The sequence below is a fragment of the Amblyomma maculatum genome, chromosome 7 (genome assembly GCF_055883805.1).
Source record: "Amblyomma maculatum isolate TAMU_Amacu chromosome 7, ASM5588380v1, whole genome shotgun sequence".
Classification (NCBI taxonomy): Eukaryota; Metazoa; Arthropoda; class Arachnida; order Ixodida; family Ixodidae; genus Amblyomma; species Amblyomma maculatum.
Window position 1 is genome coordinate 111,826,184 of NC_139350.1, and position 23,300 is coordinate 111,849,483.

Genomic DNA, 23,300 nt, shown 5'->3' on the forward strand with positions numbered 1-23,300 from the left:
GTGCGATGAAATTGCTCAGTCAGACCGTTAGTCTGGGGATGGTAGCTTGAGGTTTTCTTATGAAGGGTGGATGACGCATGAAGAACTTCGGCAACAATTGTCGATAAGAAGGCCGTCTCGCGGTCACTTAGAAGCACCCGAGGAGCGCCATGACGCATTACATTTGATGGCAAAAAAATATCTACCTCTTGAGCGGAACCAGTCGGTACAGGGGCTGTCACAGCGTAGCAAGGTGGTCGACAGCTGTTATAATCCAATGGTTACCCCCATCGGAGAGAGGTAGAGGACCATATTAGTCGATGGCGACTACGTCGAATGGCGTGGCGGGACATGGAAGCGGCAGTAGGAGGCCAGCGGGTGAAGAAGTCGGCCGCTTGCGACGTTGGCACAGATGGCAGGAAGCGACGTATTTAGCTACGGTAGAAGATAGGCCAGGTCAAAAGAATCGTGTTTTCACGCGGTCATATGTTTTGTCAAAGCCAGGGTGACCTGCAGTAGCGTCATTGTGGAAAGCTGCCAGTATACGTGGGCGAAGCACACGTGGCACGACTGGAAGCCAACGAGTTCCATGTGAAAGAACTTGTGAAAGAAGGCCAGGGGCCGAATTACGGACTCCGCTCAGAAGTTTGTGAGCGTGATGTCAAAAGTACGGAGCTGTGACGCCGTTTTGAGACGTCAATCATGACGAAGTACGAAACCGTCCAATTACAAGTGCCTTTTAGCGTGGCTCCGCCCCGGTATTTCCCAATTCTTGGCAAACGCTGTTGCCACAGTGTGGCACAAAACTGAGCAGGCACCGTCTCCTAACTTTTTGTAACACGACGCAATTAATACGCAATAAATAAAACAAACAAACATTTATTTTGGCAAGGTTTATGTTTAATATTGAATAACATTAGGCTCAAGTAGAAGCGTTCTTAGTTTTGTAATTATACTTGCTATTAGGAAACTGGTTGCCGCGAGTGTGCGCCGGTGGCGTCATGGCGGCCTGCAAACAAATGGCTGATTCCCCGGCAAGGTGCTGCTTTTTTTAGCGTCGTCTGAAATCGAAGTACCGTGCGGGTGCTGTAAGCATGCTCAAAATCTGATAGAATGCAGTCGAATTACAGGGCCTGCAGCGAAAAAATTTCAAGGAGTGCTTGACACGGAAATGGACAAAGACAACTTGCGGAGGTGTTTTCGGTCGGCGCCTACTAGTATCGATGATAAAAGTGCTCAACGTGCAACGTGCAGGCTCTGTGGTTCTAGTTGTTTCTCTTTAGGAAATACGAGACTACTATGAAGGATGTAGTTTAGGCCAAAATGAAGCTCTGTGGTTGCATGATCATCTGTTTGTATGTAGCTGGATAGTTTAGGAAAGAACATGATCATGGGAAGGCTTCCACCCCGCCGGGACTGAACCCGAAGCCTTCATTCGCTGCACTGCCACCGTGACAGGGCTTTTGAAGTAGCGTTCATTGTAGTGTGCTCTGTATTTTTTTCTCTTTATTCTCCATGACTGGGTTGCTTTGCTTGTGAGCGATACCTTCTGCCCACACACCATTTATTTGATGCATATGTGATGTTTTTGCACCAGTTTGTATAACTACGGGATTTTCTACTTATGCTACAATCACTGTGAGCACTAAAACTCGCAATATTATGCATTCAATTTGTCACGTAGACACGTAGGCATTTAAACAATGTACTACGTGTTTTATGTTTCAGCTTTTATAAAAGCCCAAAAACGGTAATACATGTGAGGCATGTGAAAGCAGCGCGGCTCACTGTCGTGAAATCGACGTCTCGCACCAGCCCTCCTCGACCTGTGTCAAGCCTGTGTGCAGCCGATAATGCCGCCAGTAGAAAGCATCATGCCAAGATCTCAGGTAGGGAGGTTCATGGCCCAAGTCATGTTGGCATTTCATATCTGAAAAGAGGGACATTAGAAGGCTACTCGTAGACGCCCGATATGCCGTCGACAAACCCGACGACGCCGAGTACGCTGCCGTGACGAAGGAAGCCTTTCTTCGCCGCCGCCCTAGCTGCACGTCGCAAACGCTTTCGAACTGTCGGCTGCTCGAGGCCGATGTTCGCCTCGTTGCCAGTAGCGGCTTGGAAGCCACTAGCAGTTCGGAAAAAGCGCAGTGCACACATTATCTGCCGCCGCACAGACAGCGCACTCGGCCGCACACACCTATACCAGTTCATCGCGTCGCACAGTCACTGTACTATATCCTGCTCGAGTAGCAACATGCGTCGAAACATCTCGCCCAGTACGTCAAACAGTCTTCGTGCACCGTCCTTCGCCGATGATCGCGTCTGGGCGCCGCCGCTACCGCCTCACGAGAACGCCGGCCGCCACATAGATCGTCGCCATTTTCCCTTTGTGAGCGCTCACAAACGAGTTGTGAGCGGCTCGCGTCGCTCACACCCTCCGCTCACAATTGGCCCGTAGACAACGTCATCACTTCAGGTGTGTTCATGATGTAAACAGCAGACGTCGATGACTTAAAGAAAGGCCACTCCCGCCGGGTTGCCGCTGGCCAATAGGAATATTGTGAGTGTGAGAGTGATTGTGAGTGTGAGCCGTCTGTAATTCGGCCCGAGGTCGAGACGGCAAAGTCTTGACGGCAAGGCAAGGTACGCCGTGTCACCGTTTAATATGATGGTGAATCCAGGCGCGCGCCGGAGCCGACGCCGCGGGACGATGACGACGGTATGTACAAAAGAAAGAAGACGATTATGGTATATACTAATGAAAGAAAATCCGTGGAGGGCTCACAATATGTATATATATATATATATATATACAAAGATTCGATATATTCGGGTTCTATATTTTGCGAGTTTGACAGTATTCTTATCGTAAAGTTAAAGTTACTGCCTCATGAGAACCGATCAGCGTATCCTTGGAAAAATACAGAAGTTACGAAGAAAACTAGCTCAGAAGCAACCATGAAGGCTATTTCAAGAAACGTCAAACAAAATGAAAACTACGCGTGCGCTTGTTGCTGAAAAAAGCGAAGAACTTTCATATCACTGTACTTTTCTCGAACTCTGCTTCAAGGAAATGCCACATTTAAGTGATCATTGCATTATCGTCCAGATATTACCAAAGCATTCCTTAAAACATTACGTGTTGGCTGATTGTTTTCAAGGAAACGAATGCTCTATTTCGTGCTACATTGTTTATAAAGGTTTAGTAGACATGAAAGACACAGTAACGTAGTAACGTGCAGTTTCCAAAGCGGTGATTATTCTACTTACTTGAAAAAAAGGTAGGTGAGAACGACCATGAAGAGGCCACTGGCAGAGATGGCGACTCCAGTCATCGTAAGATAGCTTAAAATGGCGTCATGCAAATTTCCGCCATGCCTGTTTCTGGAGTTGTATCTCTGGAAATTTGGCAGATTGTAAAGTTAGTACGCAACCGCTTCGTAAAAATGCATCAATTTTCAGAGTGTGCTATTGGTTTTGTTTTAATGCAAGCTTCTGGAGCAAAGGCAAACTCTCATGTAGAACACTGAAGTTTTCTAGGAGGTATAAGATTTCAGTCTTCCTTCCATGTGTTGTGAACGCATTTCATTAGTCACATTTCAACCTGCGGTTGGCTCTTCCGATACCTGATTATTTGGATTCTCTCCGCTCATGTATATTGCTACCATCGGAAATTTTTGGCAATCAGTGAGGAATTCACACGTGTAAAGGGTGATATTAATTTGGAGTACTCACAAAAAGCACAGCGAAGCTTGTTAAGTGCGTGCAGTTGCAGAGGTGGTATCCTTCCACGGTTCCTACGTATTCGCATCCATCCCCGGACCAGGAACCGAGGTTCTTGTTTTTATTGACGTCCCAGAATACGCATTCGATTTCTTCTGGGACTATGTCCTGAAAAAAAAAAAATGGTATCCAAAGCTCACAATTTTTTACTTGATGCAGTACGTTGATTTCGACCGCTTGCGAAACATCAAAAGTGAGCTTTTCTGCGTGCAAACACTTCTATATCATGCATGCCGTCTTAGAGGACAAGCGCACATCTTCTCTACTCCAAGCCAAATGTGGTGCATAGATCTGGCAAGAACTGAACAGAACTGCGTTTCACGCTTCTTTTATGAATGGTACGCAGGGCAGGTTGTAGGGAACCTTCTCAATAGTGCGTTTAATGCTGCGGAAGCAAGAGCAACACGCAGAAACGAGAACGGTAGTCATATGGCATTATTTGCAAAATAATGGCATGCGTGGCTGCTTGCAAACCCTATACTGAAATCTTAATGAATGGTTTTTGCTTCTGCATGGTTTTCAAAAAGAGCTTTTAATGCTCGCCAAAGACGTCAGTCAAAAAGTTAGCTGAAGTCGACCTTCCTGCTACATGGCAAAAATAACTTATTGATAATGCTCCCTGCCTTAACGGTTCGGCCCTGTGAGCTACAATTTCACGCATAAAAAGTGCTCGGTGACGGATTCTGACAAATCCTACACTGCGTTCAGACGTGGAAAATAGAAAACACTTTTCTAGGCGCTATGAGTGTTAAATATTTGGAATAACCGTTTGTAACACTACTCCCGGTCGCAGCGCACTCTTAAAGATTCTGTGGTCTACATATGACAGTGCGGTGCTTCCCAGCTGCCATGTATATCCACAGTCGGATTGCAATAGTTGCTTCGTTGAGTTTGTGTAACATAAACACTTAAGGCTCCAAGCCCGAAGTTACATTACTATATTGTTACCGTACGTGATGCTGCGCTATGTATAATTGCCTGAAAAAGAGTAAATGGTAGCAAATGTTGTGGCTCTTCATCATTACAGCATGGGCTGATGAGCGAGTTGGTCAGACAGTATCAAGTGAAGCAGCGAAATGGCACGTGGCCATAGGAGACGAAGTAATGAACAGCGCTGAACTGTCAACACAAGTTTCTTCAGGGTCCCATCACCCTATATACTACGGCGTAGCAGAAAACAAAACAGAAATACAACTTGCAAGTAGATCAACCAATTCACTGTGAGAATGCGCAGTTTCTTGAGTAGAGCGATTCGGGAAAGCAGAAAACTGTTTGCTTTCTTGAAGATGAAGGTGTGCTGACACACTTTGTACTTAAATTCATGATTTCGTATGACTCGAATATTTCTCTGGCTAGTGGATCATTGTGATAGGGACAACCTGGAAGTTTCTCAACAAGAGAAAAGCAGAGACAACGACAGGCTTCGGGAGCATCGCAAAATGTTAAGAATGCCGCCGGTAACATAAGAACTGACTACCACGACAGTTCTTGCTTCAGTTTATTGAAAAACAGCCTCGTTTCCCTAACGACAAATACCAAGTAACTAGTGAAATAATCGAAGTTTCTGAAACCATGAAGCTGGGCGCACGAAATGCGTCACAACAGCCCCTCTTGCCATTTCGACGAAAGAACACAATTTTCTTTTTTCTCACATCGCTGAACTCCTTTAGGGCGTCTCTCATGGCCTTAGTTTCTTTGAGCCGTTCAACCCCATAATAGAAACAGCAACCAACAATCCCTGAACTCGTAAAATGCCTGCATATCATAGTGATATGAGTCCACCTACTTGCAAGGTGGCTCAGGTTTTCAGTTCTTTTTCTGCGTTCAGTTCAGTTCAGTCGTGTCCGACTCTTCGTGACCCTATGGACCATGTCACGCCCCGCTTTCCGGTCTCTCACTATCTTCCTAACATCACATAACTTCATCTGCAGGGCCTCGAGGATGCCATCTAACCATTGCGTTCGCTGCCTACCCCTTCTCCGGCGACCCTCAACCTTTCCCAACATCAAATCTTTCTCCAGCGACTCCTCTCTTCTCATCAGATGACCGAAGTAGCTGAGCTTTAACTTTAGAATTTGACCCTCCAATGGGCAGTCAGGGTTTATGGTCGACAATATGGACTGATTTGATTTTCTGGCAGTCCAAGGAACTCTCAGGAGTCTTTGCCAGCACCGCAATTCAAACGCGTCAATTCTTCGGCGGTCAGCCTTCTTCACAGTCCAACTCTCGCATCCTTACATCACAACTGGAAAGACCATAGCACGAGTTATACGGATCTTGGTTGGCTGACTAATGTCTCTGCTCTTTACTAGGCGGTCAAGGCTAACCATTGCTCTCTTTCCCAGAAGCAGGCGTCTCCTAATTTCATGGCTGCAGTCTCCTTCCGAGGTAATCTTGGAGCCCAAGAAGAGAAAATCTGTCACAGCTTCCACTTCTTGTCCATTGATGCCCTAGGATTTGATAGGGCAAGACGCCTTGATCTTTGTCTTTTTAATGTTCAGTTTAAGCCCAAACGTCTCACTCTCTTCTTGTACGCGCATCAGAAGTCTCGAGTTCCACTTCACTTTCTGCCATTAACTGTAGTATATATGTCCATAGCATCCAGAATTAACTTCTATTGTGCGTTCATGGCTGTGTTTGTCTCTACGCCTTCTTTATACAGGCCTGAATACTATTGCGGTGTCCATTTGATACTTCGTACAGGCTTGAGTACTTTTTATTCTCACGTTTTATTATAAAAATGAGATACGGAGGCCGTACTGTAACATAACCCACCGCACTAGTATTGCAGTTAATATTCATATTATTGATAATAAAAGATATCATAAGCCATGAGGGGTTTCTTCACATAACTGTTTTAAAAAAGCTTGTTCAAAGGCTACACCACATAATGAGAGTGCTACTCTAACGTTAACCTGCACTGTGTGATATCTTGTTTTATGCGTAAAGAAACTTGTTCCAACCATCGTAATTGTGGTCAAAGCTACCAGAGTGTTGAATGCGTACCCCTCTTTTATAACTAAAGCGGCGACGTGTGCTCTACGAGGACGCGACCTAATTCACTCCGAAGTAAAATTTCCTGACGAGCTGGTTGGTGCATCCTATTTAGGAAATGCTGTGCGCTGAGAAGACAATCGCAGGAAAACGGATAAAGGTTTCAGACAAGCTAGCTTATATATCCGTTAACACCTAGAAGAAGGCTGCATATTAGCGCTCTGACATGCAGCCTTCTTTCGGGTGTCAACGGATATAGGTATAAGCACACCTGTCTCAAACGTTTCTGTTAATAAATTTGAACGTTTCGCTTCTCTCCTATCCGTTTTTCCCGTGATCGTGTTCCTATCGCAAAGCACTCCTTAAGGCACTCCGACCGTGATTTCCTCACGGGTGTTACACTATTGCACACACAATGTGACAAAGTTTCTTGTCGGATGTCATGCTCGTTTCAAATGCCGTCTGCAGCGGTGCTTCGATATGTCTAGTTTTATTGGGTATCAGCAACTGGCGCCATCTGCTGGATGCCAGTAGAGACTCCGCGCAACTCAAAGGGCATGTAAAGGTATTATTCGAGGTCCAATTACCATTTACTTTCAGACATGAAATTGTATAATTGGTCGGAAAACGTGTCATCGCAATGGTATAACCCTTACTTTTGGTTGGTACGCGGCAGTTTTTCAGAAAAAAAAAAAAAAACATTGTACCTCCATAGATGCAAAACGTCGCTTTTGCCATTACATAAAGCCGCATAAATCGAGCCGTGCTACATGAGTATTAAAATGTTTTCCCCCATTGCCGTCCACCAAATGATTTGACTGGAGTTTCTCTCTTAGAAACAGTAAACATTTTGTACTGCACCTTTGTAGGAAAGAAATCGGAAATTTTGCTCATGAAGCTACGTGCTGCAAAAAAGTCAAGTTTTGGCCCTACATTTTGGACAAAGAAACAGAGGTCTTTTCACTCAACTTTTGCGAATTTTGCAGTTCATTTGCTTCATTTAAGCCACAACTGGGAGCTCCAGATGAGCAGAAATTTTTTTACAGTAGTGCAATGCGAAATCTGCCGAAATTTGAAACCATGAACAAAAATGCAAAACTTCGATTAGAATGTAAAAAAGTATTCAGTTTTGCTGTTACTAAATATTTGTGAACCATCACCAGCGTTTTGTAAATGCACAACATTGAAAAAATATTGCTAGATAACGCTTAAAATGATAAAAACAACTATAAAAGCGAGTTATATTAGCATACCGTATAAGTGTTCAAATTTGACCGCATACTGTATGCGGTCAAATTTTATTTCGTGTGATATCAGAAGCCTCGATATAGCTTATCAGAAACATTTCGCCTGTTAGTGGGGTTTATGTTTGCTTGAAATGCAAATAAATTCTGTATTATCAATAACTACATTAGAGTCGGCGAATCACGGTTTTAAATGTTTTCGAGCCCTTAGTATTTCCAATACGAGTCGCTTTGACGCATAATAAAGTTATTCAAAATAAAGAAGGTTTCAGTTGATATTAATAAAATTGTTAACAACGTTTTAAGCTTATTTTCCGACAGCTGACTTATGTTCTGCTGGGGACAAAAGTCTGAAATCTTCACGCATCTATTTCTGGCTATAAGCCCGATGTGAACCACATATTGCCTTATTCTTCTAGTCCACATAAAAGGACACAAATTCAACCTTCAAACTTCAGTTAATTGTTTGACGCTCTGGCGACTCTAACAAGCCTTTTCTCTTCACTGGCTGCCAGCCTAAAAGAGTACGATTGTTTCGACCACACGCTAGAAATAATGTCCTGAAAGAAGCTTGAGCAATTTAGAGTAAAAACGTCTTCTTGTTTCGAATTTTGTCATGGCCCGTCAGAAGGTGAAAATGCAAAACTTTTCAAATGTAATTTCTGGCAGTAGAACCTGAGTACGCGCTCCAAAATTTGGCGTAATATCTTTTTCTTGCAGTCAAGTAAGCACATGCAGCTTTGTGCATGGTCGCAATACCTATGCAGAAACGATCCTTGACACCAACCGCATGTCGGTTGCCCCGAATTTCTCCATTTTCTGCCTAATGTGATAGGAGTTCGTCGCATTTTGCTAATGTGTATGCCAGCGTCGCAATCTTCTCGAAGGGAGAAGGCACGCAAAAAGTTAGGCATCCTTTGACCGTGGTGGAGTCTTCTTATCGAGTGCAAGCTCTGTTTACCTTGCACGTAGCAGCCGATGCCAACCCCACAGCAAAGCTCGCTCGACGTTCAGCATCTCCCGTCGCAACTGCGTTAAGATCTTCTCCAACGGCAGGCTTTGCACCCTATCTGTTACGGTTACCCTCAAGTCTCTTTCGCCACGTTGTTCTGGCGTTTCGGCTGCTCTTGCCACTTTATCCTTCCCCCCAATGCGCACGCTACACTTGCTGGATGCGTAGATATAGTTTGCTAAAGTCGTCAATTTCGAATGCATGTGGGCATGGCTATACCCGGACGGCCGGGCGTCTTCTTTCATGATTAATTGGAGAAACACGGCTGCGCGACGCCGTATATACACACTAACCATGCGCCACATCACGGATGTGAATGAAGCGCCCGTACAAAGATCAAGGTCAAAGTCAAATATTAGAGTTCATGAACATTATGGTGAACACGAACCATCTTGGTGAACTCTAGGTGGCCAGGATAGAACACTGCTCGCCCTAAGTAAGCCTCTTAGTATGCGGCCTCGCAAGATCAAACGAAAGTGTAACTTAAGCACATCCTGAAAATCGACGTTTGCCTCCAGTAGAGCTTAAGGTCGAACATTTTTAAGTGCTCTTCAACCTGAACGTCGAAAAACGTGGGCGACAAATTGCTATCACTGTGTCAGTAGACCTTGATAGTTCTTTTCTACACTTGGCTTCGTATTCTGTCGAGATCTGGGTGATTCCAGTTGTTTTGCAAGTTTAGTGTTGCTAACGGTTGGATTTAGCGTTTCTTGCTCTTGTTGGTTTTGAACTTTCGGTCTATTTTCAGGTATACGTCAGCACAGAAAACTTTAGCTCTCAGAGCCCGTCTCTCGCCTTACCTGTCTACAGATCGTTGTAGTTTTGCGCTGTTTTCCGCTCCCAATTCTGACGAGTTCGCTGCGATAACCGTAAAGCTTAATTGGACAGCGTATGGCCACAACACGATGTCCTGATCCCCCCCCCCCCCTTTCTCGTACATTTTAGAAGGCATAAGAGAAAGTGGAACTACACTTACACATGTTTGCTTGAAATAGAAGCTAAAGCTCGTATCCTTGTTGAACTCCATGCTTGAATCACGTTCCATGACGTATTTCACCTGGAGAACGGAAGTGCACACAGAGTACACATTGTGCACGTTTTCATCTTCATCTTTCTCTCTGGTCACATCTTCGAAGAGGGCGTTGTTCTTCATGATATTAATGGTGAGGTCCACTGCCGGGTACGCGCCCTCGTAGATCATGAAAGCAGCGTCAGTACCCTCAGTGAGCCTTTCGGGATAGCTGAACGAGTATGTTCTGTTATCCCGAAGGTGGATGGCAATTCCCTGCGAAGGGTTGACTTGAGGCACCTTTGCCACTGCCACGGATCCTTGCACGATCAGTGTGTTTGTAGAAAGCCCCGCAGACAATTCCTCCATTGCGGTGAGGATCCTGCGAAAATAAAATCATGAAGTCCATAACAGAGGGTTAACTACATTCTCCAGAGTTTTCTTTTTTTAGATGACAAGCAAGCTTCATGCTATACAGTGTTAAACTTAATTAAATCTACGGGTTAAATAGTGCTGCTACAGAAATAAGCGAATATTAGGCAGGATGTCATAGAGACTAATTGCACTAGAAGGATTAATAAGCATAAAGAGTGTTAAAGGAAGGCGCATCCTGTATTATTTTGGGTAAGGGGGAGGCGAGAGCTGGGCGCTGAATTATTTATCGATGGGATGTAGCTAGCAACATGGAAGAATGCAACAATTTTAACGGCGGCAAGGCGTTTGCATAAATTAGGCTTGACAAAAGGTGCTAACAGAAGGTTGTTCCTGCTAATCACCAATATACATTCATGATGACAATATAGTCGACCGATTCTATGAATCTGTAGTCAATGAAAAAACGTAAATTCACAGGGACTGTTCATCCCATGTGCTAATCATGCAATAGTATTAGAAGTTGTTCGTATCTTTACAGCGCGGTTTTTGTCAATCCACGGTTGCAATGAAGCCATATCAAAACATGTAATTGCTATTTCCTCTTTGGCGACGCCCCTTCTCACTAGCCAATTACTGAATATTTTATGACCATACAATGACACATTTTCTCAGGAATTGGCTTCAAATGCTGTTGCATAGTCGTGTTGCTAACACAACGATCTAATTTTGTAATCGATAGAGGTTGGCAACCTCATGAGGTTTTGACCTTATGAGGTCGACCTCAACCTCAAAATGACTTCATCCTCACGGCGTGTGGTGAGCTCGATGACAGCTTGAAATTTTTTGAACGAGGTTGGGAAATCGGACCTCAACATCGAGCGTGAGTTTGATGTTGAGTGAGGTCGTCGTTCTGCGATGTTTATGTTTTGAGGTCCAGGCCTTTTGCTGTTCGCACAGCTTACTACGAAAAGCGCTCGTTCTGACGCGGAGTTCTAGCGTACCGCCGCGGTGTGCATCCGGAGACTCTTGGTGTTTGGTAATACCTCGTTATGACGACCGGATGCCGCTGCTCTTTCCCAGATTTCGGCGCTCCACCGTATTGATACTTCCCTCCAGATTTCATGGAAGGAAAGCTTTTCTTCTTTTTTTTTACCGCGCAAACTACTCATACACCTCCACTCCCCGTCCCTCTCTCTTGTTGTTGCAGATACTTACTGCCGGCTCAAACACTCAGAATTGCGCAAAACACATTACTCAAGGCGACCCGCGGCAGCTTTGTCTAATGCCGAAAATACAAGAACCGTCACGAGATACGTCTGCGCGAATGGAGCAGCGCAGTACTTCGTCGTGTCCATGCCCCTTTACAGGCGCTGACGTCACGGCTGCATCTTTACATTCGATAAATAAGGTTTGGTTTGGTTTGGTGTTAGGGGGTTCAAGGTCCCAAAATGGCTCAGGCTATGAGAGACACCCTAGTGAAGGCCTCCGGAAATTTCGACCCCCTGAGGTTTTTTCATGTGAGCTAGCATCACACAGCACACGGGCGCCTTTTATTGTGTATCAACCGAAAAGCGGCCGCTGAGGCTGGGATTCGATTTCGCATCGAACTGGGCGCAGCTAGTGTTGAGCGCCCTAACCACTGCACCACCATGGCCGGGCCGATAAAGGATCCCGTGTTACAGTACAGGAAGCCTTAACAGAAACCGGTGTAGTGAAATTGTTAGAGAACATAATACTATAAGAACAAAGAATAAAAAGCACAGAGAGACAAGGAAATCTTGTGCAAGACCACCTGAGACTTTTATCGAGGTCCTTCCTTTCGAATCGTGGGCTAAAGTTTGTATTCCCATTTCCTAATTATCTTTTTTCAATTCAGAATATTCTCTATTTTGACTCGCACGCGTTGTTCATTCTCGGACATTCGCAGGTATCCCTGCGCAACTGAAATTTCTAAACATTGCCGGCTGGGATGAACGTACAAGCGTTCCTTACATAACCAGCATAGGGGTAAAAAATGCAAAGGAATAAGACCGACGGTACAGCTTACAAGGCACACAGACGGCATACAGGAAAGCATGTTAACCGTTGAGAAGCGTTCTTGAACGAAGAGGAAAAAAAAATTTGTTGGGTGCTTGTGCAGTAAAAAACACTGAAAAACAATGATGTGCTTTTTCAGCCGAGGCCCATTTTTCATCTCGCGAATGCCAGCGAAACTGAGGAATAAAAAAAAGAATCGGGAGGGTAGGGAATGCGTTGACGTCATAATTTGAGATCTCTTAACAGCCATTTGATTTGGAGCTTCCTTATTAGGCACCGAAAAAAATTGCGATTCAAGATATGGTCTCGTACATGCCTTCATGGGCTGAAATTTATTGAGGGGACGTCTTCCCGGCCTTAAATTTTGTGTCTAGATGGATAGATCGCAAAATTTCGGGATCAAATGTCGGGGTAACATATTCAAACCTTTATTTTCTTTCTGAGCAGAGATGCGTGAACTGGACCGGTTACATGGTAGTGCTATTAAATTCAGTGCACTGAGCCGATGTCTCACGCCTTCTAAACATACGCTCCGGGGAGCGCAGTTGCTTTCTTGTGTTTGTAGTGCGCGATATTTATGTGTACATTCGTCAACGTTTTTCTTTTCGCCTTTCTTGTGAGGCATCAGTTATGTTTGCGTGCTGTTCAGCTGAGGACAGGCCAGATGCCTCCCAGTTATCTTTTTCTTTGTCGTTTTTACAGAGGACCATATCTGAATCACACTCTCCATCTACCGGAACGGCCATTCAGTTCCTTTTTCGGGGGAGAAAGCAACGCAAACCACGGTGTGGGCCCTGAGAGCCAAGTTGACACACCACGGCTTTTGGCGTGTACTGGTGAGAGTTCGGCACTCTCTGAACGAGCTAAATCACATGCCTGAATATGGACGGCGATAGGAGAAGCGCGTGCACAGCAATGAGCGCGATTCCACCGGACTGCGTACTAGCCTCCTTTATGCGGTTCTTGTCTTTTTCGACGTGCACGTGCTGCCACCATACGACCCCAACGAGGAAACGGCTTCTCGCAATGCACGCAGGCGCATGCGGCTAAAGGGCTTCGAAGACACAAAAGCGTGCGATTCATTCGTTCACTCTTTGGAGTAAAACAAGGGAGTACCCCAAAGAAGCTGCTCTCAGACTGGTTTGCGTAATGGCGCCCATGATTATCTTGGGAAGTAAAAAGGTATATATACCGTGTCTTTGTTTTGCGCCCAGGTGTAATTTGGACACAGTCACTGCTCGGGCGAAATTCGACGGGTGAGCCGGTGCTAGCGGCTAGCAAAGAGGTTCACGTTTAACCTCTTGCCAAGCTGTTCTGATCACTTTTTTTTTTTTTTTTTGAATAAAGACGTGGTGTTCAAAGACATAATTTAGCCAACTCTTGCAATACTCCACAGGATCACAAACGTTTCGAAAAAAAAAAGCACTAAGGCGTTTGAAGCAACCACTACCACCGCGTGAAGGGAAGCAGTGGAAACAGCTGAAGGGATTCTCTCCCGGGGCCTTACAACATCACTAGCATGCTTCTTTAAAATGTTCTTGAAGATATTCTTACTTTTTTTCATATAATATATTCAGCAGCTTGATAATGCGATTAGTCAGGAGTCAATTAGAGCGATTGGTTCTGTAATTATAGGCAAAAAAGTCAGTTAAAGGTCGAAATAGTCATAAACGTGGATATACTGAGAGCGCATCCAAACCGGTAATGACGTCGGAGTAGTGCGGAAGTTGTCGAAATTGGGGCAAAAATAGCGCAGACAAGACGGGCAACCAGCTGAAATAGATTACAAATCGATAAACATAAAATAAATCGATAAACGATAACACCAAAAAGTGGCAAACATGCATAAAAAAAAAGCTCCACACGTGGGGAAGTCACGCCAGCGTGGTTGCCATCCTCACCACCGCCGCTGACGTCATGGCGTATCTTTGCTCAAACGCGATATAGAGCTATGACAATGCCACGCGATAGGGGCAACACCGTACCGCCAATCGCACACTGGAATGCGCACTGCAACGCACGAACGCCAAGGAACGCCACGCGACCGGAGCGGCGGTGTGCCGTCCAATCTCAAAAGTGCAGGAGAAAGTGTGACCCGTACTGCGCCTTCCCTTTCCTTTCCTGTAAACCAATTTATATTTATATACAGCACTGAAACTAACGCGCACCAAGGAAAGGATATTTTCTGTGCTCGGCACGAGCCCCGACCTCTCCAGCAAAGGATCTACAAGGGGCCCTCGATGTACTCTGTGCTGCAGCAACACTCAGGCTTTCGCATTTCTACACTGCAGATTCTGCAGTGCTCTCGGAAATTGTAATTGTTAAAGCAACACTACGACAGCAAAAGCGAGACCTCGGGTGGCCGCAGCTACGCCGCGAAGAGGCGTGAAGAGGCGTAGCTCGGTCTCCTCATAAAATGATCAGCCTGCGATGACATTTGAATTCACGTTACCCATGTGCCACGAGCAGGAGCTGCAAACTCAGGTCGCTCCTATCATATGGGAGGCCGTTTGCATTTTCGTTACACCTACGACACGCAAGCACGTCTATTTGGCTCGTTTGAAGCGGTACTTTATATGTGGGCTGGTAGCTTACGCTCTCGCGTCGCATCCCTAAAGGATGAGCTCAAGTGTCCCCAATAATGTAGCACTTTACACTGATAGAGTTTGATAGAGGAATATTGTAGCAGGCAAAGAAGCTTCTGCCGTTGCTTTCGCAATTCAACTATTGTTAACCTGAGCTAAAACAAAACTAATTTGTTTAGTATGTTTCGCAGAGTGAAATACTCCACGGATCGTGAACATCTTCTTCCGCGAAAAGGAGAGCACAAATGGAGAGCCTATTTGGCTTGGTCATCCTTGCATCATGGAAAAAGTGTGCGCCCGCTCGAAAAATGAGAGATAGGATTTTAGGAGGTGTCAACCATACCCCTTCATTTGCCTTTGATTTTTAATTTGATCCGAAAGCACGCGCCAGTTTCACGAATCTGCTTGGCAACTATCTTTTTTTTAACCTACATCAATCAAAAGGTAACGAATCGTCGTGGGAATGGAAAGCGCGGGCCTATATTAATCAGCGTGAAAGTACCGAACGGTCATCCGCTGCCTTTAAAAACAAAAAAGAGAGGGGCAATGACACCTTTCTTTACCATTCGTATCTCTAGCGGCCCTTGTGAGTATACGCGAGGGCTTTATTATTCATAGTACACTTTCAATCACCATTTGCGAGCTATTGTGAAGTGTACAGGGCACGTGCCCCCTCTCGTTTCACGAAGAGCTGGCTAGAAGGACCAGGACACATGATCGTTTGGCTGAGTTTGGTTTAAAACAAGCCTTGCGAGGAAGCCGGATTAGAGAAATCAGCTTGAAAATTGGTACATTAACAGTTTAGTGTTGTTTTTATGTGCATCCTATCTCTTCCAAGACGTTGACAACCTTAAAGCAACCCATGGCTGACAGCGCTAACCCCACGGACGCTGTCAACCATGGGCCAACACCAATTAGCCCGACAGCTTGCGGCCGTTGTCTCAATGCTATAGCATCTAGCGATATTTTGATGTAAGGTTTGAGGACTAAGCTCGCAGAGCTCGAGGTGAGGGTTTGTGGCGGTGCACAGCATTTTCTGCCAAGAACTATGCAGCAAAATACTGAGTATGAAACCTTACATAAGCACTGTGTTTGATTCGGTAAAACTTCTTTCGTTCAAGGGGTTCAAGCACTGTCAGTTCACCGCTTTGCTACGTGAAGTAGAATGAATTATAAAGATGTCCTATTCCACCCAGACGTCTGCTACTGGAGCTGCGGGAAATTGACCAAGAGATTTTTACCTGATAGAGGAAATAAGCAGCAACTTGAGGGATTGTTGAGGGATCACATGAGAACTGGCTTCGTCCCCTTCCCTCACTTATCGAACAGACATATGATATCATCTGAACGTCTTCACCGAAAACCTTGAGGGGTAACAAAAATATTAATGAAAAATGAGTGAGGAAGTTCGCGGAATTCACATAGAATAAAAACTCTGGTAGAGCCAGATAAGAGCATAAGCTGGACCATCTGCGAACTCTCAAGTAAGCAGGGCACTATGTCCTAGATTCGCTCTGCAATCTCAATGAAGAGCCTTGAATTCGTTCTCAAGGTGTTCGCAGCCTTTTCTATAAATTCAGGATCCTCAAGTGCTTCTTGGTCGTGAGAACTGAAGATGCTAAGACAGCGTTCCAAATGGCGGTTATAGAACTTCAAGCAAAGACCGGACTACTACATCCCGTATTTACTTGCGTAATGGAGCCACACTCAATTCTGCCGCTGAGCACTTGAAAAATAAAAATAAAAAGAGAGAAAACTATTCGTTGACGACCCCATCGGTTTCGCGCCGTCGCATACCACAGCGTTCGCAGCGCTGTCTTTCATCGCTTGTTGAAACTCCCCTGTTTCTCGTGGTCACGACGGATATCCTCGATTTCCATCTACCATAGCTTAAGCACCCTTCCGTCAAGCTATAGTGGAATGCCGTCATCAACAGGGTTTCTTGTCGCTTTCCGTAGGCGAAAGTTGAAAAGCAAACCAAGTGGCGTCGCCTTCGTAGCTCGGTTTACTGTAGTCTTGATTCCCCATTGCACCAGCGTTGGAGTCACGCACCATTTCTTTCCGCCGTCTTGTTCTGATAGACTGGCAATGGCAGGCGCCATAATTTTTGCTTGTATCTCTCTACATTTTTTTCCGTGCATGCTAGACGGCATGGCCGGTACATTAATGGAGTCTGCGTGGTTAACTCAATCCTAATTTCAGTTGCCCATTTGAAATCGATTTCTGAAAGGCACTTTCAGAAGCAGTCGGGTAATCGTTAACCACTGCAATGAATTCCTGCTTTTCCGTGTCAGAAATTGACATGCCAACCGTTACATCATTTCCCGAGATTACCCTTATCGGATTTCTTTGGTTACAGTTAACGAGAATGGATGGTTCGGAATATTCTTCCACGCAAAACGTTCCCCTTGCTATCTTCTGGTTTTGCGCCACGATCGCCGGAGACTCAGACGTTCGCTATAGCTATGCATAGCTCGCCCCCTTCGTCTTCCTTTAGCACACCGCTTGGAATCGTCTTTTTCAAAAGTAACCGAGCAGCCCAGCCGTCCGGAGGCAGAGCAGGCGCAGGGCTGAGAGGCGGCGTTGCGGTCGCCAACGGTGGCCGCTGCTTCTGGGCTGCGAGTGTTAGCTGGCTGACATAAGGCTGCTCCCTCGCTGGGCACATTCGAATTTCCAGCCCTTGCCTACTCGCTGACAGGTCTCATCTTCCTCTCTGACAGGAAGCAGCGTGATGATCACATGACCTTGCAAGCTCCCTCCAACTCTTGCTCTTAGCAGACTAACCCAACTACCAGTCACCACCACTCAGCAGTTCTTTCGCAGTGACGCCGTGCGTGCGTTTTCTCTAGGCGCACGTGAAATACAAAAGATAGATGACAGAGGCCCGAATCAATAGGTCTTCGCGAAGGGAGCGTGACATGCCTGAGCGTGAAGCGTTTTACAGACCTCAGTTTGGTAGGGTTTTCTTGCCGTTGCTGCTCATGAAGTCCATCCAAAATGCTCGAAAGCAGATGAAAGCGTTTGAAAAAAAGCATTTCCAACAAGCGTTAGTTGCTTCAGCACAAAGCGGTTCGCTAGCGCTTAAATGATCGCGGAACAGGCGAATTTCTGGGTAGCACGAACACACAATTCGTGCTCAGGATTCTGGCGAGGCTTTTATGTGGAGTGAAATTCAAAACAAGAAAGCGTGACGCAAGATTCAAACTTCTCACAGCTGCTTGAATAATTGTGTCATTCTTTAGCGCACGATATCGTAAAAAGGAACACGAAAAGTACTCAGAATAACTATCGGAGTCTTGCTCAAATTGGCTGCAGGCCCAGGAGCTTTACTGGTGGGCGTGGCTTCTAGGCTGCCCGAGGAAACTCGAACGCCGGACCGCTGTCAGCAAGTAGTCCCGGACAGTCTGGGATTGATAATCGAATGCACCTGGTCTGTCTGTCGCTCGAAATCAGCTCTAGTTGTGAGGTGAGGGAGGGAGGGTCATTGGCAGAGGGCCGGCGGCCTCAACGGGAGAGCCGGCGGCTGCTTTCTCGGCTAGTCCGACTGCGCAAGCCTGCTTTTCAGCACGGTCACTTTTTCACGCAGCGATTGGGGTGAGTGCCATCCACTTCCACGAAATCATTGGAGTGTATGATAGCAGCAAAAGCCTTTTGAAGTGAACGATACTAAAAGCAGGCGTCATGATCGCGGCTGACCGCATGCTTTCTTGAATGATTGATGAGTGAAAGGGTGAACGACACTAGCAAAAAAATCTGTGTACTTCTTCCGGCCTATTAAATGCTCCCCTTAAACCAATGTCAATATTTCGTTAAAAAAAGTGGATTCAGTGCAAGAAAAAATACAGTATTTTCAGATACCATTTTTTTCAGCTTTGCAGGCAAGGGGAACAAGAGTCTTTGCTGCGTCTGGGAGCACGTACTTCTCAGAACAGACATATTCCTTTTTGTGGCAGGTTAACAAATCCGCTCTAGGTTTCATGATAACAGCCCATACCTCAGAGCCACCATGTCAATTATCTCCGCGGAAACCAAACACAGAATATTGCTTATATTGTAGCTAAAATTGTTGCTATTCCTCTAGCGGGCTATTTTAGAACTGTTAAAAAAAAAACTGAAACCTAGCTTTCATAAAGCGATTTATCTTTGTATTTTCTTTTAATGCGCTGCTAGATGCTATTGCCCCACCTTGGAGGTGCAGTGATTAGGGCGCACTGTTTTTCCCAAGGATACGTAATGGAATCGCGGCCGCGGAGGTAGCTTTTCGATGGAGGCGAAAAGCAAGGCGACCGTGTGCTGTGCGATGTCGGTGCACGTTAAAGAACCGCAGGTGGTCGAAGTTACCGAAGCACTTCAAGACATAAACAAATACAAGAGATAGCGAGTAAAAGGATTACAATGAAAAGGTATTCCCGCCTGAGGACAATAACCTCTATGTTTTAGAGATGACCGACAAACTCAGGAATGTAAGTAGGAAGTGCCCAATAGACTTAGGGGGTAAAGTAGTTACACAGAATTACATGCAGGACTTATCAGAAGACAAAATACCTGATCAACAAATTGCAAAGAACGAAAAATTTAAACTCCAGAGATAGAATAAAATTGCTCAACTGTCACAGCTTATCTACAGCTGCAACGTAAAGACCGTAAGCAAGCTTGATGGAGAGAAGTTGCGGAGGTCGTAGAACGTAGCACCGAAACGTCACACAAATTAATATTGCGAAAACTCACAGCCAAATGAAAACCAAATAGGCCAATATCAACAGCGATATAAATGCTTCTTCATCATCATCATCATCATCAACAGCCTGACTATACCCACTGCAGGGCGAAGGCCTCCCCCATATTTCTCCAATTAACTCGGTTCTGTGCCAGCTGCACCCACTTGACCCATGCGAATTTCTTAACCTCATCCGCCCACCTAACTTTCTGCCGCCCCCTGCTACGTTTTCCTTCCCTTGGAATCCAGTTTGTTACCCTAGGCGACCATCAGTTATCCTCTGTTCGCACTACATGTCCTGCCCACGCCCATTTCTTCTTCTTAATTTCCGCTAGAATGTCAGTAACTTGAGCAATTTCTCTGCCCACGCTGCACGCTTCCTATCTCTTAATGTTACCCCTACCATTTTTCGTTCCATAGCCCCCTGAGTTGTTCTCAACTTAAGTAGAACCCTCTTGGTTACCCTCCACGTTTCAGCCCCATAGATGGGTACAGGTAAGATGCAACTGTTGTATACTTTCCTCTTCAGCGATACCGATAAGCTGCTAGTCATAATCTGCGAGTGCTTGCCAAATGCGCTCCATCCCAATCTTATTCTTGTTATTTCCTTTTCATGGTCCGGATCTGCGGTTACTACCTGTCCTAAGTAGACATATTCGCCTACTACTTCCAGTGCTTCGCTACCTAACGTAAACTGCTGTTCCTTCCCGAGGCTGTTGAACATTACCTTAGTCTTCTGCATATGGATTTTTAAGTTTACATTTCAACTTTTCCTGTCTGGGTCATCAATCATTGTTTGCAGTGCATCCCCCGAATTACTTAGCAAGGAAATGTCATCAGCAAATCGCAGATTACTGAGGTATTCTTCATCTACCCATATCCCTAACTGCTCCCATTCTAAGTCTCTGAATACTTCCTCTAAGCAAGCTGTGAATAGTACTGGGGAGATCGTGTCTCCTGGCCTAGCACCTTTCTTTGTGAGAATTTTGTTACTTTCTTTTTGCAGAACTACGGTTGCTGTGCATCCACTATATATATCCCCCAGCACTTTCACATACGGCTCGTCTACCCCCTGATTTTGCAATGCCTGCATCACCGCCGAAGTTTCAACTGAGTCAAATGCTTTTTCGTAATCAATAATGCTATGTATAAGGGCTGGTTATATTCCGAGCATTTTTCTATCACCTGGTTGATGGTATGGATATGATCGATAGTAGAGTACCGTTTCCGAAAACCTGCTTGATCCTTTGTTTGATTGCAGTCTAAGGTTGTCCTGATTCTATTAGAGATTACCTTAGTAAATACCTTATACGTAACAGACAGTAAGCTGATTGGTCTGTAATTTTTAAGGTCCTTAGAGTCCCCTTTCTTATGAATAAGGATAATGTTTGCATTCTTCCATGATTCCGGCACCGTAGATGACACCAGGCACTGTGTGTACAGGGTGGCCAGTTTTTCTAGCGCGATATCCCCCCCGTCCTTTAACAAATCAGTAGTTATCTGATCCTCTCCAGCTGATTTCCCCTTTTTCATAATTTCTAATGCTTTCTTGACCTCGTCCTTCGTCACTGGTGGAACGTCTGACTGTTTTCCCTACCGCCAATCTCATTACAGTCCTGACTACTTTAGCTACTGTAGAGATCTGTATAGAACTGCTCGGCTACTTTGACTATCTAGTCCATATTCGTGATGACGTTGCCCGCCTTGTCTCTTATCGCATACATCTTGTATTTGCCTATGCCCAATTTCTTCTTTACCGCTTTAAGGCTTCCCCCGCACTTTACAGCATGCTCAATTTTCTCCATGTTATACTTCTTTATATCGACCACCTTGCGCTTATTGATTAGCTTTGATATCTCGGCCAATTCTATCTGGTTCGTTGGATTGAAAGCGTTCATACTCTGGCGTTTCTGAATCAAATCTTTCGTCTCCTTAGACAGATTACCGGAATCCTCTCTAACTATCCTACCGCCTACTTCTACAGCGCATTTAGTAACGATATCTCTGAAATTATTGTTCACTGTTTCTAGGGTAATGTCGCCATCCTCGGTTAGAGCTGAATATCTATTCTGTAGCGAGAGCCTGAACTCTTCTGCCCTCCCCCTCACTGCCAATTTGTTGATGGGTTTCTTTCTTACTAATCTGTTGCGTTCCTTCTTCAGATTTAGGCTAATTCGGGACCTCACCACCCTGTTGTCCCTGCATCGCACTTTCCCGATTACCTCTACGTCTTGCATAATGGCGGGGGTTGAACACAGTATGAAGTCAATTTCATTTTTAGTCTCCCCGTTAGGACTTTTCCATGTCCATTTCCGGTTCTTCCGATTGCTGAAGAAGGTATTCATAATTCTGAAGTTATTGCGCTCTGCTAACTCAACTAGTAACCCCCTTCTGCTATTCCTAGAACCAATGCCATAGTCAACTACTGCCTGGTTTCCTACCTGCTTTTTCCCTACCTTGGCACTGAAGTCGCCCATTAGTACAGTATACTGCGTCTTTACTTTTCGCATTGCCGATTCTACATCTTCGTAGAAGCTTTCCACTGCCTGGTCATCATAACTACATGTGGGTGCATAGGCCTGTACAACCTTCAGTTTACAGCGCTTATTAAGCCTAATTACGATACCTGCCACCCTCTCATTTATCCTATAGAATTCATCTATATTGCCAGCTATATACTTATTGACAAGGAAACCTACTCCTGGTTCTCGCCTCTCCGGTGAACCTCGATAACACAGTAAATGCCCATCCTTCAGTACAGTATATGCCTTTTTCTGCATCCTAACCTAAGTCCTATGAAATCCCATTTCATACCCTCTAGTTTCTCTAACAGCACTGCTAAACTCGCTTCACTAGCTAGGGTTTTAGCGTTAAACGTTGTAAGGGTCAATTTCCAATGGCGGCCTGTCCAGCGGAGCCAGGCATTCTTAGCACCCCCTGCTGCGTCACAGGTCTGACCTCCGCCGTGGTCAGTTCTTCCGCAGCCGCTGGTGACTGAGGGCCGGGGTTTTATGGAACTAATCATGAGAGGTTGCAGCCAATTACTGCACCAGGGTGACAAACTCCTGTTCTGGTGAGGGAGTGCGTTTCCGGAGGTGTTCACCGGCATCAGGTCGCACCCCAAACCTGTTTATGTTTAGGCGATTCCATCGACACGCAGAATTTTTTTTCCGGGATTTGAACCCCTGTCCTCTTGCATGCGAGGCGGATGTTCTACCGCTGCGCCCCCTTGCTTATGCTTGCGCAAATATTCACAACATTACATTTACTAGCCGAAATAAGGCGTACGTTAAACATGAAATGAGTGATAGGAATTATTGAAAACCCTACATGTAACGAAGGAGGAAGTAAAGAAAGCTTTATAAGCAATACAAATGACAACAGCAATGGGTGATGATCAATGAACTGAATGTTGAAGAAAGCAGGAATATTGCCTTAGAAAATTTGGCCGGCCTCTATACACATTGCCTTACGACTTTAAGCGTGCAGAATTGTTTTATCACAAAATAATTTCCTCTTTCTCCATTATAAGTGGTCGTTTAATTGAAAAAAAATACCGAACGAC

The 23,300-nt window shown here is 45.2% G+C and overlaps 1 protein-coding gene across 6 annotated transcripts in view; it reads right to left on the reverse strand.

Annotated features, from left to right (window-relative positions):
• The window catches only part of LOC146184434 (uncharacterized), a 237,256-nt gene that overhangs the window by 51,806 nt on the left and 162,150 nt on the right, over nt 1–23,300 (reverse strand). For 5 of the 6 annotated variants that reach the window (XR_014708867.1, XM_084609389.1, XM_084609390.1 and 2 more), the window contains 3 exons: nt 9,989–10,403; nt 3,715–3,870; nt 3,250–3,377 (listed from right to left, as the gene is read on the reverse strand). Coding sequence is in view for 5 of the 6 variants with exons in the window: in XM_084609389.1 (XP_084465515.1) it covers nt 3,250–3,377; nt 3,715–3,870; nt 9,989–10,403 (699 nt within the window). In the remaining variant the exon portion in view is untranslated. Of the gene's footprint in view, nt 1–1,742; nt 1,910–3,249; nt 3,378–3,714; nt 3,871–9,988; nt 10,404–23,300 lie in introns of those variants that run through there. The other variant, XM_084609391.1, reaches the window with a different exon arrangement.